Genomic DNA, 17,295 nt, shown 5'->3' on the forward strand with positions numbered 1-17,295 from the left:
GTTCGTAAGTCAAAGAACAACCTGCCTCCAGAAGTTGTGAATGCTCCAACACTGGACGTTTTTAAGAAAAAACTGGACAGTCATTTGTCTGAAATGGTATAGGGTTTCCTGCCTGAGCAGGGGGTTGGACTAGATGACCTCCAAGGTCCCTCCCAACTCTGTTATTCTATTCCTATTCTATTCTATTCTATTCTATTCTATTTATTCCTATTCTATTCTATTCTATTTATTCCTATTCTATTCTGTTCTGTTCTGTTCTGTTCTGTTCTGTTCTATTCTATTCCATTCCATTCCATTCCATTCTATTCCATTCTATTCTATATTATGTATTCTATTCTATTCTATTCTATTCTATTCTATTCTATTCTATTTAGCCATTTGTCTGAAATGGTATAGTCCTAGTTGTGCACCCACAAGTTCTAGTGGCAAGCTGTTCCACTGGTTAATTGTCCTCACTGTCAGGAAGTTTCTCCTTAGTTCCAGGTTGCTTCTCTCCTTGATCAGTTTCCATCCGTGGCTTCTCGTCCTGCCTTCAGGCGCTTTGGAGAAGATCTTGACCCCCTTCTTCTTTAACGCACATGAGCATTTTCAACCAGGATGGGAGTTAAACTGGCTAGCCCATGCACGAAGACGTATCCCCACCCTCCTCCTTGGCCTGTTAAGTTGATGGCAGCTTTTAGCTGTCCTCCCTCCCCGGCATGCAGGGCTATTGATTAGCACGATGAGCAGAAAAACGATAATCGCCTCAAATTAATCCTGTAAACTCCTTTGCAGACATTTTTTTGCCTAATGCCACCTCCAAGGTGCTTCTAGGCTACGCTAAGCTTTAGAATTAGTGGCCTTCTGGGAGGAGGATCAACCCATAAACCAAGCTGCCTGCCTGCTCACCTGAGAATTAGTCTGGAGGTAATAACCCTCCAATCTAGGCTTTGATTCGGAAAAAGGGGTGGTGAGGTGGGGAACGGGGAAGCAGGCTAAGGAGGGGAATACACCTGTGGGAATCCGCAGATGCTTCTTGAGGTGCGTTGGGATTTGGGGGGTAAAATTTTGCTCGGTGGGCGTTGAGATAGCGACGTTCACATCCAAACGTACGACCGATTATGCGGGGTGCTTGCCCAGGAGACTTGACTTTTCTCTTAAACTGTGGTCAGGACGCAGTGTGCTGCTGGGTGTGTTGTGTCGGAGGGGTGTGGGTGTGGGCGCGCGCGTGCTGTTTAAAAGGAGGACTTGTAAAGTATTTCCAAAAGCTATGCTATTCCAGACAGTCTTCTTATCCTTCTTCGTCTCACTCTGATCAAGTGATCAAGACGGCTGTGGGCTGGATCTTGGGGCGCAATGAATTTGCAGTTTACAAATCCTTGCCTCTTTCCCATCTTTTGTCTGATGAAGAGGTTCTGGAAAACTTAGCAGGCTACGGATTTGGGCCGGTCCCAATTCAGATTTGGCAAGCTTTGTAACTTTGATTTTTATTTTTTTCTCCCTCACTAGGATTGGCAAATTTATCTTATGGGGTGCAAAGGTGGAACCCTAAGCACGCCTCTTTGGAATGGCTCACCTTCCTGTTTTTTTTTGTTTTTTTTTCCTTTCTCCTGGAAATTTCCAGGAAGGGATGGTCTTCTGTTTGTAGATGGTCTTTAGCAAAGGCTACTTTATTCTGAAACGATGAATTGACATCCTAATAAGTGTTGGGTATTCAAGAGCATGGAATGCCGTTTGATTGACAGCACGGGGAAGTGTGATGTGATTTTTAAGCTCTGACCATCTCTGTGAATTTCTCCTCTTGGGCATGTTGGAATATTTGTACAAGCACTTCATTTTTTTTTAATTTTTTATTTTTAAATTGCCGGCTCCCTTCAAACAACCGAGAATCTTGTGCGAGGTTTTTTGAAAATGCAAAAAAAAAAAAAGACCTGTGCAAATTCCAGGGACAAATTATTAACTACGGCTGCGCTTTGCCAAGTACCTTTGCTCTTTGGAAAAACCGTTTGGGTAAACTTTCTCTGCGGAGAGTTAAAAAAAAAAACGCAGGGTTCTTTAAAAATGTTTTTATTTTACTCGTGAACTGCCCGGAGTCTTTTGAGAGTTGGGTGGCAAAATCGGTTTAATAAATAAATAAGTAAGTAAGGCCTGCAGCAGTGTTTCCCTACCTCTCCAAATGAGTCAGTTTTTTTTTTATTTTGGTCCTGTGAATTCTTCTGTTCGTCCAAAAGTGGTGGAACAATTGAGACTTTGATGGTTCCCATCATCCTCAAGCAGCATGGCTGGGGGTTCTGTGGGAAAAATACGAGTGTTGGATGGGAAGCAGTTTGGAAAAAGTAGCTCTCTGTCTTTTTTCCCTCCTCCCTTTTCTGTTTGTTTCTCTCTGGGAATTGGGTTATTGATTTAATTTTTTGGAAAAGGCCCCTCTCGTTCCAGAATCCCTTCCCCCAGATCCTCAGCCTACAATTCCTCTGTCTTCTCTAAATCAATCTCTCGTTTGCAGCAAGTGGATTTTCCTTGACAAAAGTGCTGGAAGAAAAGAGCCTTTTTGCACAATTCCCATTTCCTAAAACTTGGCCGGAAAGCCAAAAATAAATATATATATATCTCCGTCTCCAATCCACACTGCAGCTAGAAGCAAATCCTCTGCTCGTTTGTTTTTTTTTAAACGCACAGTTCGGTTTGTGCGATGAAATTAAAAACAGGCTGTGCCAAAGGAAGGACGACGGGGAAGGAAACTTGCAGATTACAATGCTTAGTTAATCCTGGAGGGGTGCAGCGGAGAACGTTAAGAGGGGGGAACCCCCTCCTGGAGAAGCCTCAGATGCTGATGTGAGCCCTTTTTTTTTCCTCCCTTCTCTTCTTCACAGCCAAAACAGTGATCTCACCTCTTTCCTCTGCAACCTTCACCAGAGCCGGCAGCTCGGCATGCCCGAGACGCAGAACCGCTGCGAGTTCAAAAGAAGCAACCTCGAAGTCGGCTTGGGAGCAGCAGGTAAGTGGCACACACACACACACACACACAAGAACACGGAGGTGGCTCTGCTCTCTCTCTGTGTGCGTGTGTTTGCGATGGTGCCTTTGTGTGTGTGTGTGAGGGCGGGAGGGGGATGTGGCTGTTGAAATCAGCTCCGGGGTACGGCCACCTGTGTGTGTGTGTGTGTGTGTGTGTGTTGAGCGTCTGCCGCCGGAGAAGCCGAACAGCCTAGGGGGGGAGTTTGGCAGCCAGCGGTGCAGAACGAGGGCTTGGTGGGGACGTGTAATTTCATTAATCAAAAGCGGATCGTGTGCGGACGGCTCCACCGGCCCCCTCCCCTCCCCTCTTTCCTCCCCCTCCCCTCATTTGCACCTTCTGCTGTGTTCTGACCTTTTCAGGGCTTCAACAGAGTGCAGCTTGTCTAGCCGGGGAATTAGGGGGGCGAACTAGGGGGGGGGGCGGAACGAAGGAAAGGTTGCGCTTTTTCTCCCCACTGGAGAAATGGGACGGGGTGGGCAGACAAGCGAAGGTGCTTCTCAGCTCTACGTCAAGGCCAGAAGCTGGACAGCCAAGGGGTCACGCAGAGACCCGGAGATACATCCAGAAACTGGTCCATTTCGGCTGTGTTTATCCCAGGTTTTTTTCCCCAAACATTGGAGTTTTATATTTTTCCCAGCTCCCGGTAGGGAAGGAACGAGGGAGCGATTGGCTTGGGCGGGTTGAGAAGGAATTGGAAACTTTGAAAGACAGGCCTGCTCCAAAAAGGAAGACCTTCTCTCCCCCCCCCAAAAAAATCGTGTAAATAAAAGATTTTTGACCCAGCCACATCCTGCCAAATGCTCAAGGCTGGACCAAAGTCTGTTTTTGCTGTCTTGGGGGCCCGTGGCAAACTTTACGAAACCCTGAAATGTATATACTGTAGATGTACGTCCTCTACTATTTTAGTTTTTTAACTAAAAACTCCAGGGACTTGGGTTTAATCCAGAAGGTGGAAAAGACCCCCTTTCAAGTTTGCAGCGTCTGTCCTGTCCATTTGCTGCTGAAAATTTTACCCACCTGATTATGTTTTTTTTTAAACAAATACATGGAGAATCCTGCCCCTTCCTGTCTCTTCCTCCCCCCTCCCGTCCTGAAATTCTTCTGGGTTTGGGGAGGGGGGTCTAAAAGGGAACTATCACTTTAAAAAGGGGGAAACCCTGGCGATGGGGGGGAGGGCATCAGCATCTGAAGCACTCATCTCAAGTGATAATGGCGCATCTTATTTTTTCAGGAATCAAGCCAAAACTGCCTTCTAGCCACAGTTTGGGTTAGCATTGCGTTGCCTCCTGCTAATTGCACAAGCAATCCAGCTTGCCAAGGACTCCAATGGCTTTTGGCACCGTTTAACCCCACCCCACCCCAAAAAAACCCAGCCTGCAAATGGAGAACAGTCTCAGAGGCCAGAATGCAGCCCCTCCCCAACTGTAAGGCGGCCTCCTGAGTGCATAGAAAAGAGGAGGGGGCTGGAGGGACGGGGGTAGGGAGAGAGAGAGAGACGATGCTGATAAAATCTAATTGCTCCATCGATTTTGCTCTCTCGGAGCTGCTGTCAATGATTGAGGTGTTCTTAAGATCTCTGATGCAACATTTAGCTGTTTCTCACTCAGCCTGGCCCACCAGGGACCTGGAGGTATTACCAGCATCTCTTAATCATGGAGTAAGGCAGCTTGCGGTTAAGACCACCCCCCCTCATTCAGCAGGAAGAAATTTGCTTTTTCTCTAGTGTTGCAAAAACCTGCTTCACCATTAGAGGGCAGGAGAGAGAGAGAGAGAGATGCAGGAAACGCCAGCTCTCGGCTGCCCTCTGGTGGTTCGTGGGATTCCCGCAGCCTAATTTCGGCCCTCTTGTAGGCAACCATCTCTTTTTGGTTGCGGAACTGTTCCTTTCAAAGATTGCAATTTCTGGAGAGGAGGGATGTGTAGAGTTAAAGCCGCCACCGCCATTGACGGAGTCATAAAAATCCGCACGGGGGAGAGGAGGGGAGGCTAAATTAAATTATCCACTCTGTCCTTCTAGTCCAGTGATTCAATATTTTAGCTCCTCTGGCTGGCTTCTGCTTCCGCAAGCAGAACTGACACACATCCAGATGTTGGTTCGCTCCTTCAAGCCTTCCTACCTCTACTCTGGAGTAAAAAAAAGGAATCCATCATGCAGGGCCCCCCCTCCAATAATTGATCTGAAATTGGCAATGCGTGAAAGAGAACCATAGGGAAATGAGGGGAGACTTTCCCCCCCTCAAAAAAACAAACAAGAACAAAAAAACCTACCAGCCTCTGGGTCTAATTTGCAGAGTTGTTCAAATGGCCAGGTGGAACAGAATTATGGGTCTCTGGGCAGAGGAGATGGAGGAGGGAAGCGTAATGATAGCAGCCAGAATCTGGAGAGATGTAATAGAAGAATTCCATCTGAAAATTAAAAAAGTTCACATTTTTATGATTTAATTCCCCATTAATTGCGGGCTTTTCTTTCCATGCCATTCCAGGTGCACCAAGTAGAACAGGTTTTATTTTTTTCTTAACCTGACTGCCTCTGTGGCTTCTCGTCATAATAATTCCCTGTAAGATGATGGGATGTAAAGAAATAGTCTTGGCAGGCAGGGATAAGGCTGTGGCTAATCTTAATTGAGAGCAACACACAAAGGGATGAACGCCAGGGTGGCACCTGAGAGGCTTTCGCGCGTCTGGGTCAACAAATCCCATTTTTTCTATCCGGTTAGGTAAATTCACTCGAGAAGCAAGCTACTGGCGGTGACTTGGGGGTACAGGGAAGAAAACCTCGGAATTGAGCACCCCTTCTAAAGTTGCTAATGTGGATCTTTCTGTTCCATCCACTACAAAATTGCTAAATATAGTTAGTCCTCGACTTGCGACAGGTCCTCCTTTAACAACCATTCAGAGTTACGTCAACCTGGGAAAGGATGATTTATGGCCTGTAAAGTATTTCCAGCTAGCATAAAATAATCCCCCCCTCCCGGTCTGTCTCTTCTTTCAGTGCTGTCTGGAAAAAAACTTTTACCCATAAATTTGGGTGATCACTTATTATGGGGGTTGGCTAGATATAATAAAAATAGGAATCTCCGTCAGTCAAATTGTGCTTTCTGGATTTTAGTTTTCTCAAGAGGATGTTTATAGGCGCATTTAAGTCCAAATTTCCTTCTGGAAGTTGTTGGTGTCCAATCAATTGGAGCTTTTCAAGAAGAGATTGGACAGCCACTTGTCCAAATGCTACAGGTAGTCCTCCCCTTATGACCACCGTTGATCCCAAAATTTATGTCGTTAAGCGAGACAGTTAAGTGCCCCATTTTACTACCTTTTTCGCCACAGTTACTCAGTTGGGGAGTTGGTAACATGGTTGTTAAGTGAATCCGGCTTCCCCATTGACTTTGCTTGTTGGAAGGTCAAAAAAAGGGGATCACATGACCCCCAGAAACATTGCAACCGTCATAAATATGAGTCGGTTGCTAAGTGTCTGAATTTTGATCACGTGGCCCTGGGGATGCTGCAAACGGTCGTAAGCGTGAAAAATGGCCATAAGTCACTTTTTTCAGTGCCTGTGTAATTTTGAACTGTTGTAAGTCGAGGGCTTCCTGTATAGGTTTTCCTGCTGGAGCAGGGGGTCAGACTAGAGGACCTCCAAGGTCCCTTCCAACTCTGTTACTCTATGTTCTAAGTTGGGTCTTTTTTTAAAGATGCATCTTTGATTTCCTCTCTGCAGTTCTCAAGAGCCTTCCACCACCGAGATTTCAAACCCAAACCCCGGAAATTCAACCTTGCAATTTCCTTTTCCTATTTTTTTTTTTTTAATTTAAAAAAAGCATATTAGTTAGGCCAAGTTCCCCTGAGTCTTAACTCTTCTGCTTCATTTTGTACAGCCGTCCAAAAGCCCCCCAGGGTATACTTTGCCCTCTCTTGATGGACATCTGCTCACATTGGCCTTTGGAAGCTAAATCCTTCCTTTTTATTTATTTATTTTTATTTATTTATTTTTTAAAAAAAGGCCGGAACGTGCACCGCCTGCGTCAGCCCAAAGATTGCCTTCCCCTGTTCTAGGCCTTGTGCAAATGTAAAGGGATCGATGCGTTATAGATTTGTGTGTTTGGAGTGCCAGATCTTCCTTTGGGGGCTGATTTAGATTCTGCTCTGCCTGGAGGATTAAAAGAGGACGGTTTGAGGGGTACCCAAACCTCGCAGATTTCTCTCCCCCCCCTTTCCCTTTTCAGTTCCATTCCCCATTTTTGGGGGGGAGGGCACGTGTGTTTGTGGGGGTTTGCAAAGAGGCAACTTGAGGGGAGCCGGGGTGCAGGAGTTAAATCGTGTGATGCAGCTGCAGCTTATAAATTAACTGGGGGTCCCTGCTGGTTCCCCGATAATTGGGCCTGCCGGGGCAGCGTCTTGCTCCCATCACGCTGGGCTGCTCCTCTCATTGGGGAACTAATTGAACGTCCTGTATTGGGGGGTCAGAAAATGCCCAACTAATTAAGAACGGGGTATGGCGACCTCCCCACCACGTTCTTCTGTTTCCCTCTCCTGTTTCCAGAGCGCTTCTTTTATTTCACGTTTTCCCCCTTTCTCGGGTGACCCATCCAGGCAGAGAAGACCCCCAAGAAACAAGGCTGAAAGCACTTCCCTTTTGATTTTGATTTTTAAAAAAAAAAAAAAAAAAAAGTTTTCTGAACCAGCAGAAGAGCCGAGTTATTTTAACAGCAGAAGGAGACTCGGGATAATTTAGTTAAATAGTTTATGGAAGGGGAAAAAAATAGACATTCTCCCCCCCCCCCCCGCCAACCCAAGGTACGACCACAATGGCAGGCCAGGATTTCCCTCCCTCCCTTCGTCCACCCGTTCGTCCCTCCCTCTCTTCGTCCATCTCTCCCTCCCTCCTTCTGCCTGTTTGTCCATCCCTCCATCCTTCTGTCCATTCATCCATCCGTTCGTCCCTCCCTCCCTCAATCCGTCTGCCCCTCCCGCCAACCGTTGGTCCGTCTGTCCCTCCATCCATCCATCTGCCTGTTCGTCCCTCCCTCCTTCCCTCCATCCATCCATCCATCCATCCATCCATCCATCTCTCCCTCCCTCCCCGTTCTATCTGTCCCTCCCTCCCTCCATCCATCCGCCTGTTCTTCCCTCCCTCCCTCTCTTCCTGTATCTGTTTACCCAGCCATTTACAAGCCTTATATGACCATCCATCAAATTCCGTGATTCTAGACAGCTTGCAGCCGTCAATCAAAGGAGAGATAAAAACACCGTTAGCCCTTCCCACCCACTCAGCCCCCCCAGACCAAACAGCCTCCCAGCTTTTAACCCCCAATTGTAGCTCAATGCTTGGCGGGGAACAGCCAGATCTTCCGCATCCTTCCGGAAAGCTAAAAAGGTTAGAGACCCCCTTGGATCTCAGGCGGGAGACCATTTCAATACAAATCCCTAAGGGTGGGGGAGAAACAATTGCAAGATTTTTCTCCTCCCCCTCCTGAAAAAAAAAAAAAGGAAGAAGGTCACCTTGTGGTGACTTTTCCATCTCAAAGACCTGCTTTTCCCACGCATTCATTGCATTTATGCTTTCTTTCCTCCCCGTTGTCGCCCTTCCTCCACAGTCATTTGTCCTGCGTTTTCTTCTCCGATGCGCCCCCTCCCCTCTTTCCGTCGCTCCTGGGGAAGGACACTGTTCGAATCCTTTCCTCTCCGCGCGGAGCTGAGCGGCTCTCCCTCCCCTCCTCAGCCAATCAATGGCAGCCTCTTCGGCCCCGGCAGGGCTTGGCGAACAGGCGATCAATAAGTTATTAGCACCATTCTGTCAGCCGTAATGTGGAGATTGATCGGGACTGGGGCTACCAGCACGCCACTTGGCACTTCCCCTGCCTGTTAAAGATGACAGATTAAGGGGATAAAAAAGAGGAATTAAGTCTGGCTGTCAAAGGCCGACACGGGCTGGGGTGGGGGGTGCAGCCCCCTGATTACAGGGGCACCGAGGGTGCCACTCCTGGGCATCGGCGGTCTCTTGGCGGCAAGGTGCGAGACCATGACGTGATGGCTTTGTCCCGGCCATGCCTGGCGTAGGATTCGCACTCTGACCCGCAGAGGGGATGAAGAGGGCGAAGATGGGGGAACGTCTGGAGAGCTGGCACCGTGCGGGCTGCGTGGGGAGCCAACGTGGTTCCTTTTCGTAGAGATTTGCCAGATTTTATGAACGGTGTAGTTCAGGGGTGGGGGAACCACGGCCCCTTGATGACTGGTGGACTTCAACTCCCGGAATGAGGAATTCTGGGAATTGAAGTCCACCCATCATAAAAGGGCCATACCGTATTTCCCCGAAAATAAGACCGGGTCTTATATGAATTTTTGCTCCATAAGACACATGAGGGTTTATTTTTCCAGTTAGGTCTTATTTTGGGAGAAATACAATACTAAATGCTGTATCATAGAATAGAATAGAATAGAATAGAATAGAATAGAATAGAATAGAATAGAATAGAATAGAATAGAATAGAATAGAATAGAATACCTTGGAGGTCATCTAGTCCAACCCCCTGCTCAGGCAGGAAACCCTATACCATTTCAGACAAATGGCTGTCTAGTCTCTTCTTCACAACTTCTGGAGGCAGGTTGTTCCACTGGTTAATTGTTCTCACGGTCAGGAAGTTTCTCCTTATTTTCCAGTTGGGTCTTATTTTGGGGAAAATACGGTAGTTCCCCAAGCCTTAAGCATTTGTTAGACAAGGTTAGAGAAAAAAAAGAGAAGGATGTATTTTTTATTTTATTTATTTTTTAAAAAAGGATGAATCTAAGAATTAGAAAGAAACTTCCATGTATTTTTGGGACCTGGAAGGGTTGAGGTGCTATGCTGCAATGGTGGGTCGCTTTAAATTCGTTTTTGATAGTAACTATTTCATTGATAATTCATTTCATTTGAGGAAAACTCTTCCAAGCGTCCAATCCTGGAGCGTGCCTGCTTTTAAATCCTTTTTTCCTTTTTGCAGTGGGGGTGAAATGAAGACCACCTTGTTAAATGGATCCACTGCACCCAGTAGGGGGTTTTGGCTAGGAGCCAGAAACAAACGGCCGAATCCCATTGGTTCTTTCATTGACGGCCTCCGATCTTTCAATGCCTCGGACCACAGCGCCCATCCTCCTCGGCAGCCAGAGCCAAGGGGCTCTTTCCCCTCCGTTCTGGGTGCCGTTGTCTTTGGGGCCAAAACCCCCCCTCCCAAATTGAAACACCGAGGGCGCCACCGACGGTAGACAAACCGGGCGGTGGGTTTTCTATTTAAAACCCCCATCCCGAAATCTACGCCGAATTAAAATAAATAAAGCCCACGCCAGGCCCACTTAAATTCCATAACCTCTAACTTTGCACGCTGATTAAACGAGGCAGATGGGGGAAGGAAAATTTTTTTTTAAAATAACCTGATTTGCATCTTTTAAAAATTCTCTCTCGTTGCACACAGCTTCCTTGCACAGTTGTGTTGGCGAGGCGAGGAAACGTCTCCAGCGTCTAACGCGGCTCTTAAAAAAACCCCACAAGCTCATTTATCCCAGGGGTGTCTCTCGTTACGGGAACCTTGAGGACTAGAACCTTGGCAGGATTGAGAGGGTCCCAAGTTTGCACGCCTACTGCTTGTTTTGCAGAAGCTTTTGCTGGGGGAGGGAAGAGGGGGGGGGGAAGAGTCTCTGGATGAGAAGAGGCTTAGATGCCTACAAGGACGCAGTCTTTCCGCCTGTTCTTATTCGACGTGCTTTCAATTCCCACCCCGGCATTATTATGGAAGAATATTGATTTTTCTTTTTTTTATGTGCGTGGGAGAAGAAGGGGATGGGGGAGGGAGCGAGGGGCTGCTGTGGTTGTGTAATTGTGTATTATATATATTTTGCACTGGCTGGCAGGACAGGGCAATGTGTAGATTTGAAGGGGTTTGAGACCCCCCCACACAAACAAAAGGTGGGTTGAACACAATTAGAGTGGAGGGGAGGAGGTTCCCCTTTCTGCTCCCTTTATCCCACCGTCTTCCCCCCCCCCACCATTCCAGGCTTCCCCCCCCCACACCCAGACCCCGGCTGTTTCACATCAGGGCACAGGAAGCCTCTGGGAAACGCAAGGGAGCCGATCAAATGATGCAGTTAAGTAAGAAAATAAAGTAGATTTTGCAAATTTATGGCTGGGAGCCCCTGGCATCGATCAGCAGCGCTTGTGCGGGAGGGTGGCTGGTGCGGGGCTGGAGAAACGGAGGCGAAGGCTCACAGCAACAAGACTCCCCCCCCCAGCTTTCCTCAGCTGGATTGTGGTCTGTATTTGTGTGTGTGTGTGTGTGTGTGTGTGTTTACCAGTCTGAAAAGGCTCACAGATTGTGATGGGGGGAGGCAGTGGGGGACCATGTGCATAATTGTGAATTTCCAGCTGATTTTTTTTCTCTTCTCTTCTCTTCTCTTCTCTTCTTCTCCCCTCCCCTTCTTTTTCCTTCCCTCTCACACCCTTCCTTCCTCCCTCCCTCTCTGCCCTACCCTTCCTTTCTCTTCCCTCTTTCCCTCCCTCCCTCCCTCCCTCCTTTTTTTCCTTGCTTCCTTGCTTTCTTCCACTTCCCTCTCCCTTCCTCCCTCCCTCCCTCCCTCTTTCCCTCCCTCCCTCTTTCCCTCCCCTCTCCTTTCCCTTCCCTCTTTTCCTCCCTCCTTCCCTCCCTTCTCCCCTCCTTTCTTTTTCCTTGCTTCCTTCCCTCTCTTTTCCTCTCTCTCTCTCTCTCTTCTCTCTTTCTCCTCTTCTCTTCTCTTCTCTTCTCTTCTCTTCTCTTCTCTCTTCTCTCTTCTCTCTTCTCTCTTCTCTCTTCTCTCTTCTCTCTTCTCTCCTCTTCCTCTTTCCGTTCCATCCTCTTTCTAGATGAAGTTCTAGGCAAAAGGAAAGTCTGTGTGTCCGGCAGCAACGGCGACTGTCTTTTGGAGAGCAAGAAATCTCGAAGCGAATCTCCCAAAGGTGAGAACAGAAAAACCTCTTGCAATTTCTGCTGGGTGATGGGTGGAGTTGCGTCTGCTGTTTTTTTTTTTTTGGTTTTTTTTTGAAGGAAGGGTTTCCGGGCTCCTGTCTTTGAGAACCTCGTTTATAGATTTATTTTCACAATTATTCTGAATTTTAATCGGGCCAACCCAGAGCAGTTGAGGTGCCGGGCCTCCGTGCGGCCTAGTTTCCACCCTTTATCCAAAGTTATTATCAGTTAACAAACGTCTGGAGTATTTTCCAAACAAGTCATCCCTCCCTCTTCCTCTTTAGCTAAAATGTTGTGCCCTGAACCCTTCTGCTTGTTTTCTCCTCCCCTTCCTGCCTCTTAAGCCCTCCACCCCAATCAGCAAAGTTACAGGTAGTCCTCGCTTAACGACCGTTCCAAGTGAGGACAGCCTCAGAAAGACCGTGTGGCGCTTCCCACCGTCGTAAATCATTACCTTCCCCCTGCCTAGTCGCATTTCGAGTGGCAACGGGTTCAAATTTACAGCAGAGAAACATCCATTGGGCATGCCCGATTCGTTTGGCGACCGTGTGGCTCGTTAAACGGCCACGTGGTTTGCTTTGCAAGCGTCATAAAAACGGTTGGAGATTCAAGTCAGGTCCCAGGGTGGCAACTTGTCACAAGGGCACTGCCGATGTGTGTGTGGACTTCCAGGTGCCACAGAGCTCTTGGTGGCCTTGGCTACCGCAAGCCAAGCTTCCTGTCCCTCCACCTTCCATTTTATGGGGCAGATCCCGGGAGGGGAAATTTGAGCCTTGCGTGCACGCAGAACGCTCCCGTCAGCGAGTCAAGCTGCAATTCCACTTCGATTGCTAGAGACACACTCAGAAAAACGCCGAAGGATCGACTTGGAAAGCAAGCAAGATCTGTCTCTTATAACCTCCCTAAATTAGGGGTGTGTGTGTGGGGGGAAACTAGCCTAGCCACGTAGCCCTTATTGATAAAATTGTATCGGAAATTCCAGGGTGACCTAAATCAGCATTTTCGCTTCGTTTTTTACACTTTAAAGCGACTCCCGTCTCCCCAGCACTTTGAATAGCTCCCCAAAGGAGCTTAAAGACACCCCCCTGCACTTTAAAGGGCTTCTCCAAATGAGTAGGGGGCCTGACCCCCCCCCCTTTTAAACTATCTTCCTTCTTTTCCTCTTTCCACTTGTAATTAGACACCTGTCAGGGGTCCCTCCCAGCATGCTGATAATGCTGGTTTATCCAAGGAGGACTTAAGCTCTTTCGAAACCTGTTTCTACAATTTTGATTTGCTGCTTTTTGCTTTGCTTTTTCCAGATGGCAATTCTTGGATATTTTCTTTCCTAATTCTCCTTTTCCCCCCCCCCCCCACTTCCCCTCCTTTCTGTGTGCGTGCACACACACACACACACACAGAGACAGACACACGCTCCAGGCTCCCGCTGCATCCTCTGAAAAATTAATCAAGGTGATAGCGGTTTAATCTATCTTGCGGGAGAAGCTGAGCTTTAATCAGACTTCCATGAAACCCGGCCATCTATCGCTTTGGGATCAATGCCACGGCGTTTCCACACACACACACACACACACACACACACAACGAAAGCCGTTCATCCACCCCCCTCCCCTTCCTCAACTTCCCAATTGTAGTTGTGATCAATCACCTTGCCTGTCCCCCTCGTCCCCCCCCGCCAGCTTAATTATTTTATTTTTATCGATTGGTTGATTAAATGTTTACGCCTCCCGACTTCTTGGGGAGCGAGGCTTCGCAAATAAAACACACAGAACGATAAATTAACACCGGGATAAAAACAAAGGCGACGCAACCTGGATAACTTACATCGCCTTACCTTAGCTGGCTTTGCAGTTTAAGCGGAAAAAAAAAAGATTTGGGGAATTCTCCCCTAGTTCAGATGAGTCCCTTTTGGGGGTCTAAACCCCTTTTCACCTAGTATGCTAAAGCTGGCTACTAAAATAACACATTTTCTGGGTTTGCACAGTATCTTGTTCTCCAAGCCACCAATTAACCCAGATGATCGAAGCTTATTGCATTGTCCGAATGCAGCCATTTGACTTCTTGCATGCCAGTTTATCTTCTCTATTCAGCCATTGGTCGAGCTGCTGTGATGTCACAGAATAATCTACAAAGGCTCCGCCCACAGGCCAGATCATTGACGGAGAAGCAAATGGGGTGAAATTCTCAATTTTGGGGGCTGGCTGGTGTTTCTGAAGTTCTAAACTTTTTCCTGTGTGCATCTAATAATACTGGGATACACTGCCTTGGAACAGAGAAGCTCTACATCCGATTTCCTTCAGGAACTGTGGCTGGACACACAACCTTATCTGCGTTCCTTAAATAGTGGCCCATAAAGATATTTTTTTTTCTAATTTTAATCCTTCCTTTCCATCTGCAGCAGCATCCTTATTGCACTCAATCTCGTTTTTTGTTTTTTTTAAATCGAACGTTTTTGCTGGAAGTAGGTGAATTTAGCCGGATTCCGCTCTTGAATCAATTGTGAGGAAATCAATCCCATTTGTTTTGCGCATTCGGATCGATTGGAGTCAGCCTGATTGAATTTGGGGTCCCTAAAAAAAGCAGGTCCTTATCTTTCAACGCTTTTGTTTAGGGGACCGTTCGAATTTACAACGGCACTGAAAAAAGTGACTTCGGACCGTTTTTCACACTTAGCGACCGGTTGTAGTATCCCCACGGTCCCGCAATTTGCATTCGGGTGCTTGACAACTGACTCACCTTTACGACGGTCGCAACGTCGTAGCCCCCCCTCTTTTTCTTTCTCTGTCTCTCTCTTTCTCTCTGTCTCTTTCTCTTTCTGTCTCTCTCATTTTCTCTATGTCTCTGTCTCTTTCTATCTCTCTTTTTGTCTCTCTTTTTCTCTTTTTCCCTCTCTCTCTCATTTTTTCTTTCTGTTTATGTCTCTTTCCCTTTCTCTCTGTCTCTCTTTTTCTCACTCTTTCTTTCTCTTTTTCTTTCTGTCTCTGTCTCTTTTTCTTTCTGTCTCTCTTTCTGTCTCGTTTTCTCTGTCTTTCTTTTTCTTTCCCTTTCCCTTTCTATCTCTCTCTCTTTCCCTTTCTCTCTCTCTCTCTCTCTCTCTCTCTCTCTCTCATTTTCTCTCTGTTTATGTCTCTTTCTCTCTTTCCCTTTCTGTCTCTCTCTTTTTCTCACTTTCTCTCTTTTTCTCTTTCTCTTTCTCTTTCTGTCTCTGTCTCTTTTTCTTTCTCTGTCTCTGTCTCTCTCTCTCTCTCTCATTTCCCATTTCCTGCAACCTCTAGCTTATTAGCGGAGAGGAAGAGGATCTAAATGATTGTGCTCTTGAAATGGAGGTGTTTTTTTTTCCCTTCCTCTCCTGCACACTTGCACGCACACACAGAGAGGTGTGCACACGTGTCAGGAAGGGGATGACAGACAGTTGCTGCAATCCGGCGGCGGAGTTCTCTCCTGGGAAGGCCGTCGGCCCCGCTGAACGTGGGCGGGCATGTCAGTCAATGGCAGGGGGTATTGGCAGCAGGAAGCCTGGGGGGTGGGGGGGTTGAGTTCGAAAAGTCTAGACAAGGCTGCTTCCTTCCCTGGGATGAGGGGTGGGTTGCATGAGCTGAGCGGCGTCTCTTCTCTGCTTCTCTCCTCCCCAATGAAGGGGGTCTCCATGCTGGAGAGCAGGTGGGCTAGAAAAGGGGAAAATTCCATTTGTTGGGCAATGCAAGAAAAAGTGAGTTTTAAGAGAGCAGTTCCACTTAAAAATCAAGGTGTATATCTCTTCATTTTTTCGTGGTGGGTCTTCTTTCTTCCCATCCTTTCACGCCGAGTCTCCTTGTGGTCTCTCATCCATCGACGAACAAGGATTTTCTTGGCTTTTAAAAATCAGATTAACAGTCAGCTCGGTCCTGCCTTGCTTAGCAACGGAAATTCTAGTCCCGATTCTGGTTGTAAGTTGAGAGAGATGGGAAGCACTAAGGCTGTGCTTCAAAACAGCCTTCGAATGCTTGACAATGATAGTTTGTGGCTGTAAATGAATTCATCTCTCCTGCCGCCTGCATTTGTCCATCAAGTTGTGCCTCTCTCTGATACCAAACGGTAGTTAAACATTTCATACAAAAGTGATGTATAAGTAGCGTGAATTAAAAACAAGGAATGAGAGAGAAAAACCAACGAGGCTGCCTCCAGCTAGCATCTTCCAACGCCCACAAACAATTTTAGTTTTTGTAAAGAGACATTTAAACCGGCTCTTGCTTAATTCTCTGTTTAGCAACCGTTTTAGGGAGAGTGGAAAGAAGGCGCAGAACCCTGGACAAAAAGTCCTTCCTAGAAAAAATATATGCAGAAATAGTTAAATTCAGCTGCCCTTTTGCTGCTTTGCAAGCTAAAATAGGCTAGATTCAAGTTGGTAGGGGATTTGACACTCCTTAAAATGAGGACTAATTGGGTGCCAAATCATTTTCAACTTCTATATTCAGAATCATGAGGACTGGAAACTTAACTTGGCAGCGTGGGAAACTGTGTTAGATTTGCAAGGCCCAACTTCTTTCTTACTACTCACCCTTCCATTTTCTGGCCTTTCTGCCCCACAGAAAACTCCCACACGCCCCTGTTGGAGGGCCCGGTGACCCAGATGACTCCGGAGGAAGATTACCGGCGCTTGATGTCCGCCCTCAACGAACACAGTACTTTTGAGGAGCAGCAGCAGCAGCGTCTCTACCAGTTGGCCGGCGGGATATCCGTCCCGAGTCACAGTGGTGAGGATGGGGAATTCTGGGAATTGAAGTCCACACATCTGGAGACTCTGGAAAGGGTGCAGAGATGATTAGGGGGATGGAGGCTAAAACAGATACAAAAAACAGTTGCAAGAATTGGGTAAGGTCTAGCCCAGGGGTAGGCAACCTTGGCTCTTTTATGACTCGTGGACTTCAACTCCCAGAATTCCTCAGCCAGCATGGCTCAGCTTGGAAACGTCTCCCTTTCCCCTCAGCATGGCTGGCTGAGGAATTCTGGGAGTTGAAGTCCACGAGTCATGAGGGGTCCATAGTTCCCCCATGCTGGCTGAGGAATTCTGGGAGTTGAAGTCCACGTCATGAGGGGGCCATAGTTCCCCATGCTGGCTGAGGAATTCTGGGAGTTGAAGTCCACATGTCATGAGGGGGCCATAGTTCCCCCATGCTGGCTCAGGAATTCTGGGAGTTGAAGTCCACGAGTCATGAGGGGGCCATAGTTCCCCATGCTGGCTGAGGAATTCTGGGAGTTGAAGTCCACGAGTCATGAGGGAGGCATATTTCCCCATGCTGGCTGAAGAATTCTGGGAGTTGAAGTCCACGAGTCATGAGGGGGCCATAGTTCCCC

General features: G+C 47.4%; 1 protein-coding gene across 1 annotated transcript in view; it reads left to right on the plus strand.

Annotated features, from left to right (window-relative positions):
* LOC107298859 (sterile alpha motif domain-containing protein 11-like) overlaps window positions 1-17,295 on the plus strand; it is a gene marked incomplete at its 3' end in the record, with an annotated part of 35,560 nt that overhangs the window by 10,358 nt on the left and 7,907 nt on the right. The window contains exons 2-4 of the mRNA XM_015828224.1: window positions 2,850-2,974; window positions 11,859-11,951; window positions 16,530-16,694. Of these exons, the coding sequence (XP_015683710.1) occupies window positions 2,850-2,974; window positions 11,859-11,951; window positions 16,530-16,694 (383 nt within the window). The remainder of the gene's footprint in view (window positions 1-2,849; window positions 2,975-11,858; window positions 11,952-16,529; window positions 16,695-17,295) is intronic.

The sequence above is a fragment of the Protobothrops mucrosquamatus genome, unplaced genomic scaffold (assembly GCF_001527695.2).
Source record: "Protobothrops mucrosquamatus isolate PMUCROS unplaced genomic scaffold, P.Mucros_1.0 scaffold4339, whole genome shotgun sequence".
NCBI lineage: Eukaryota > Metazoa > Chordata > Lepidosauria > Squamata > Viperidae > Protobothrops > Protobothrops mucrosquamatus.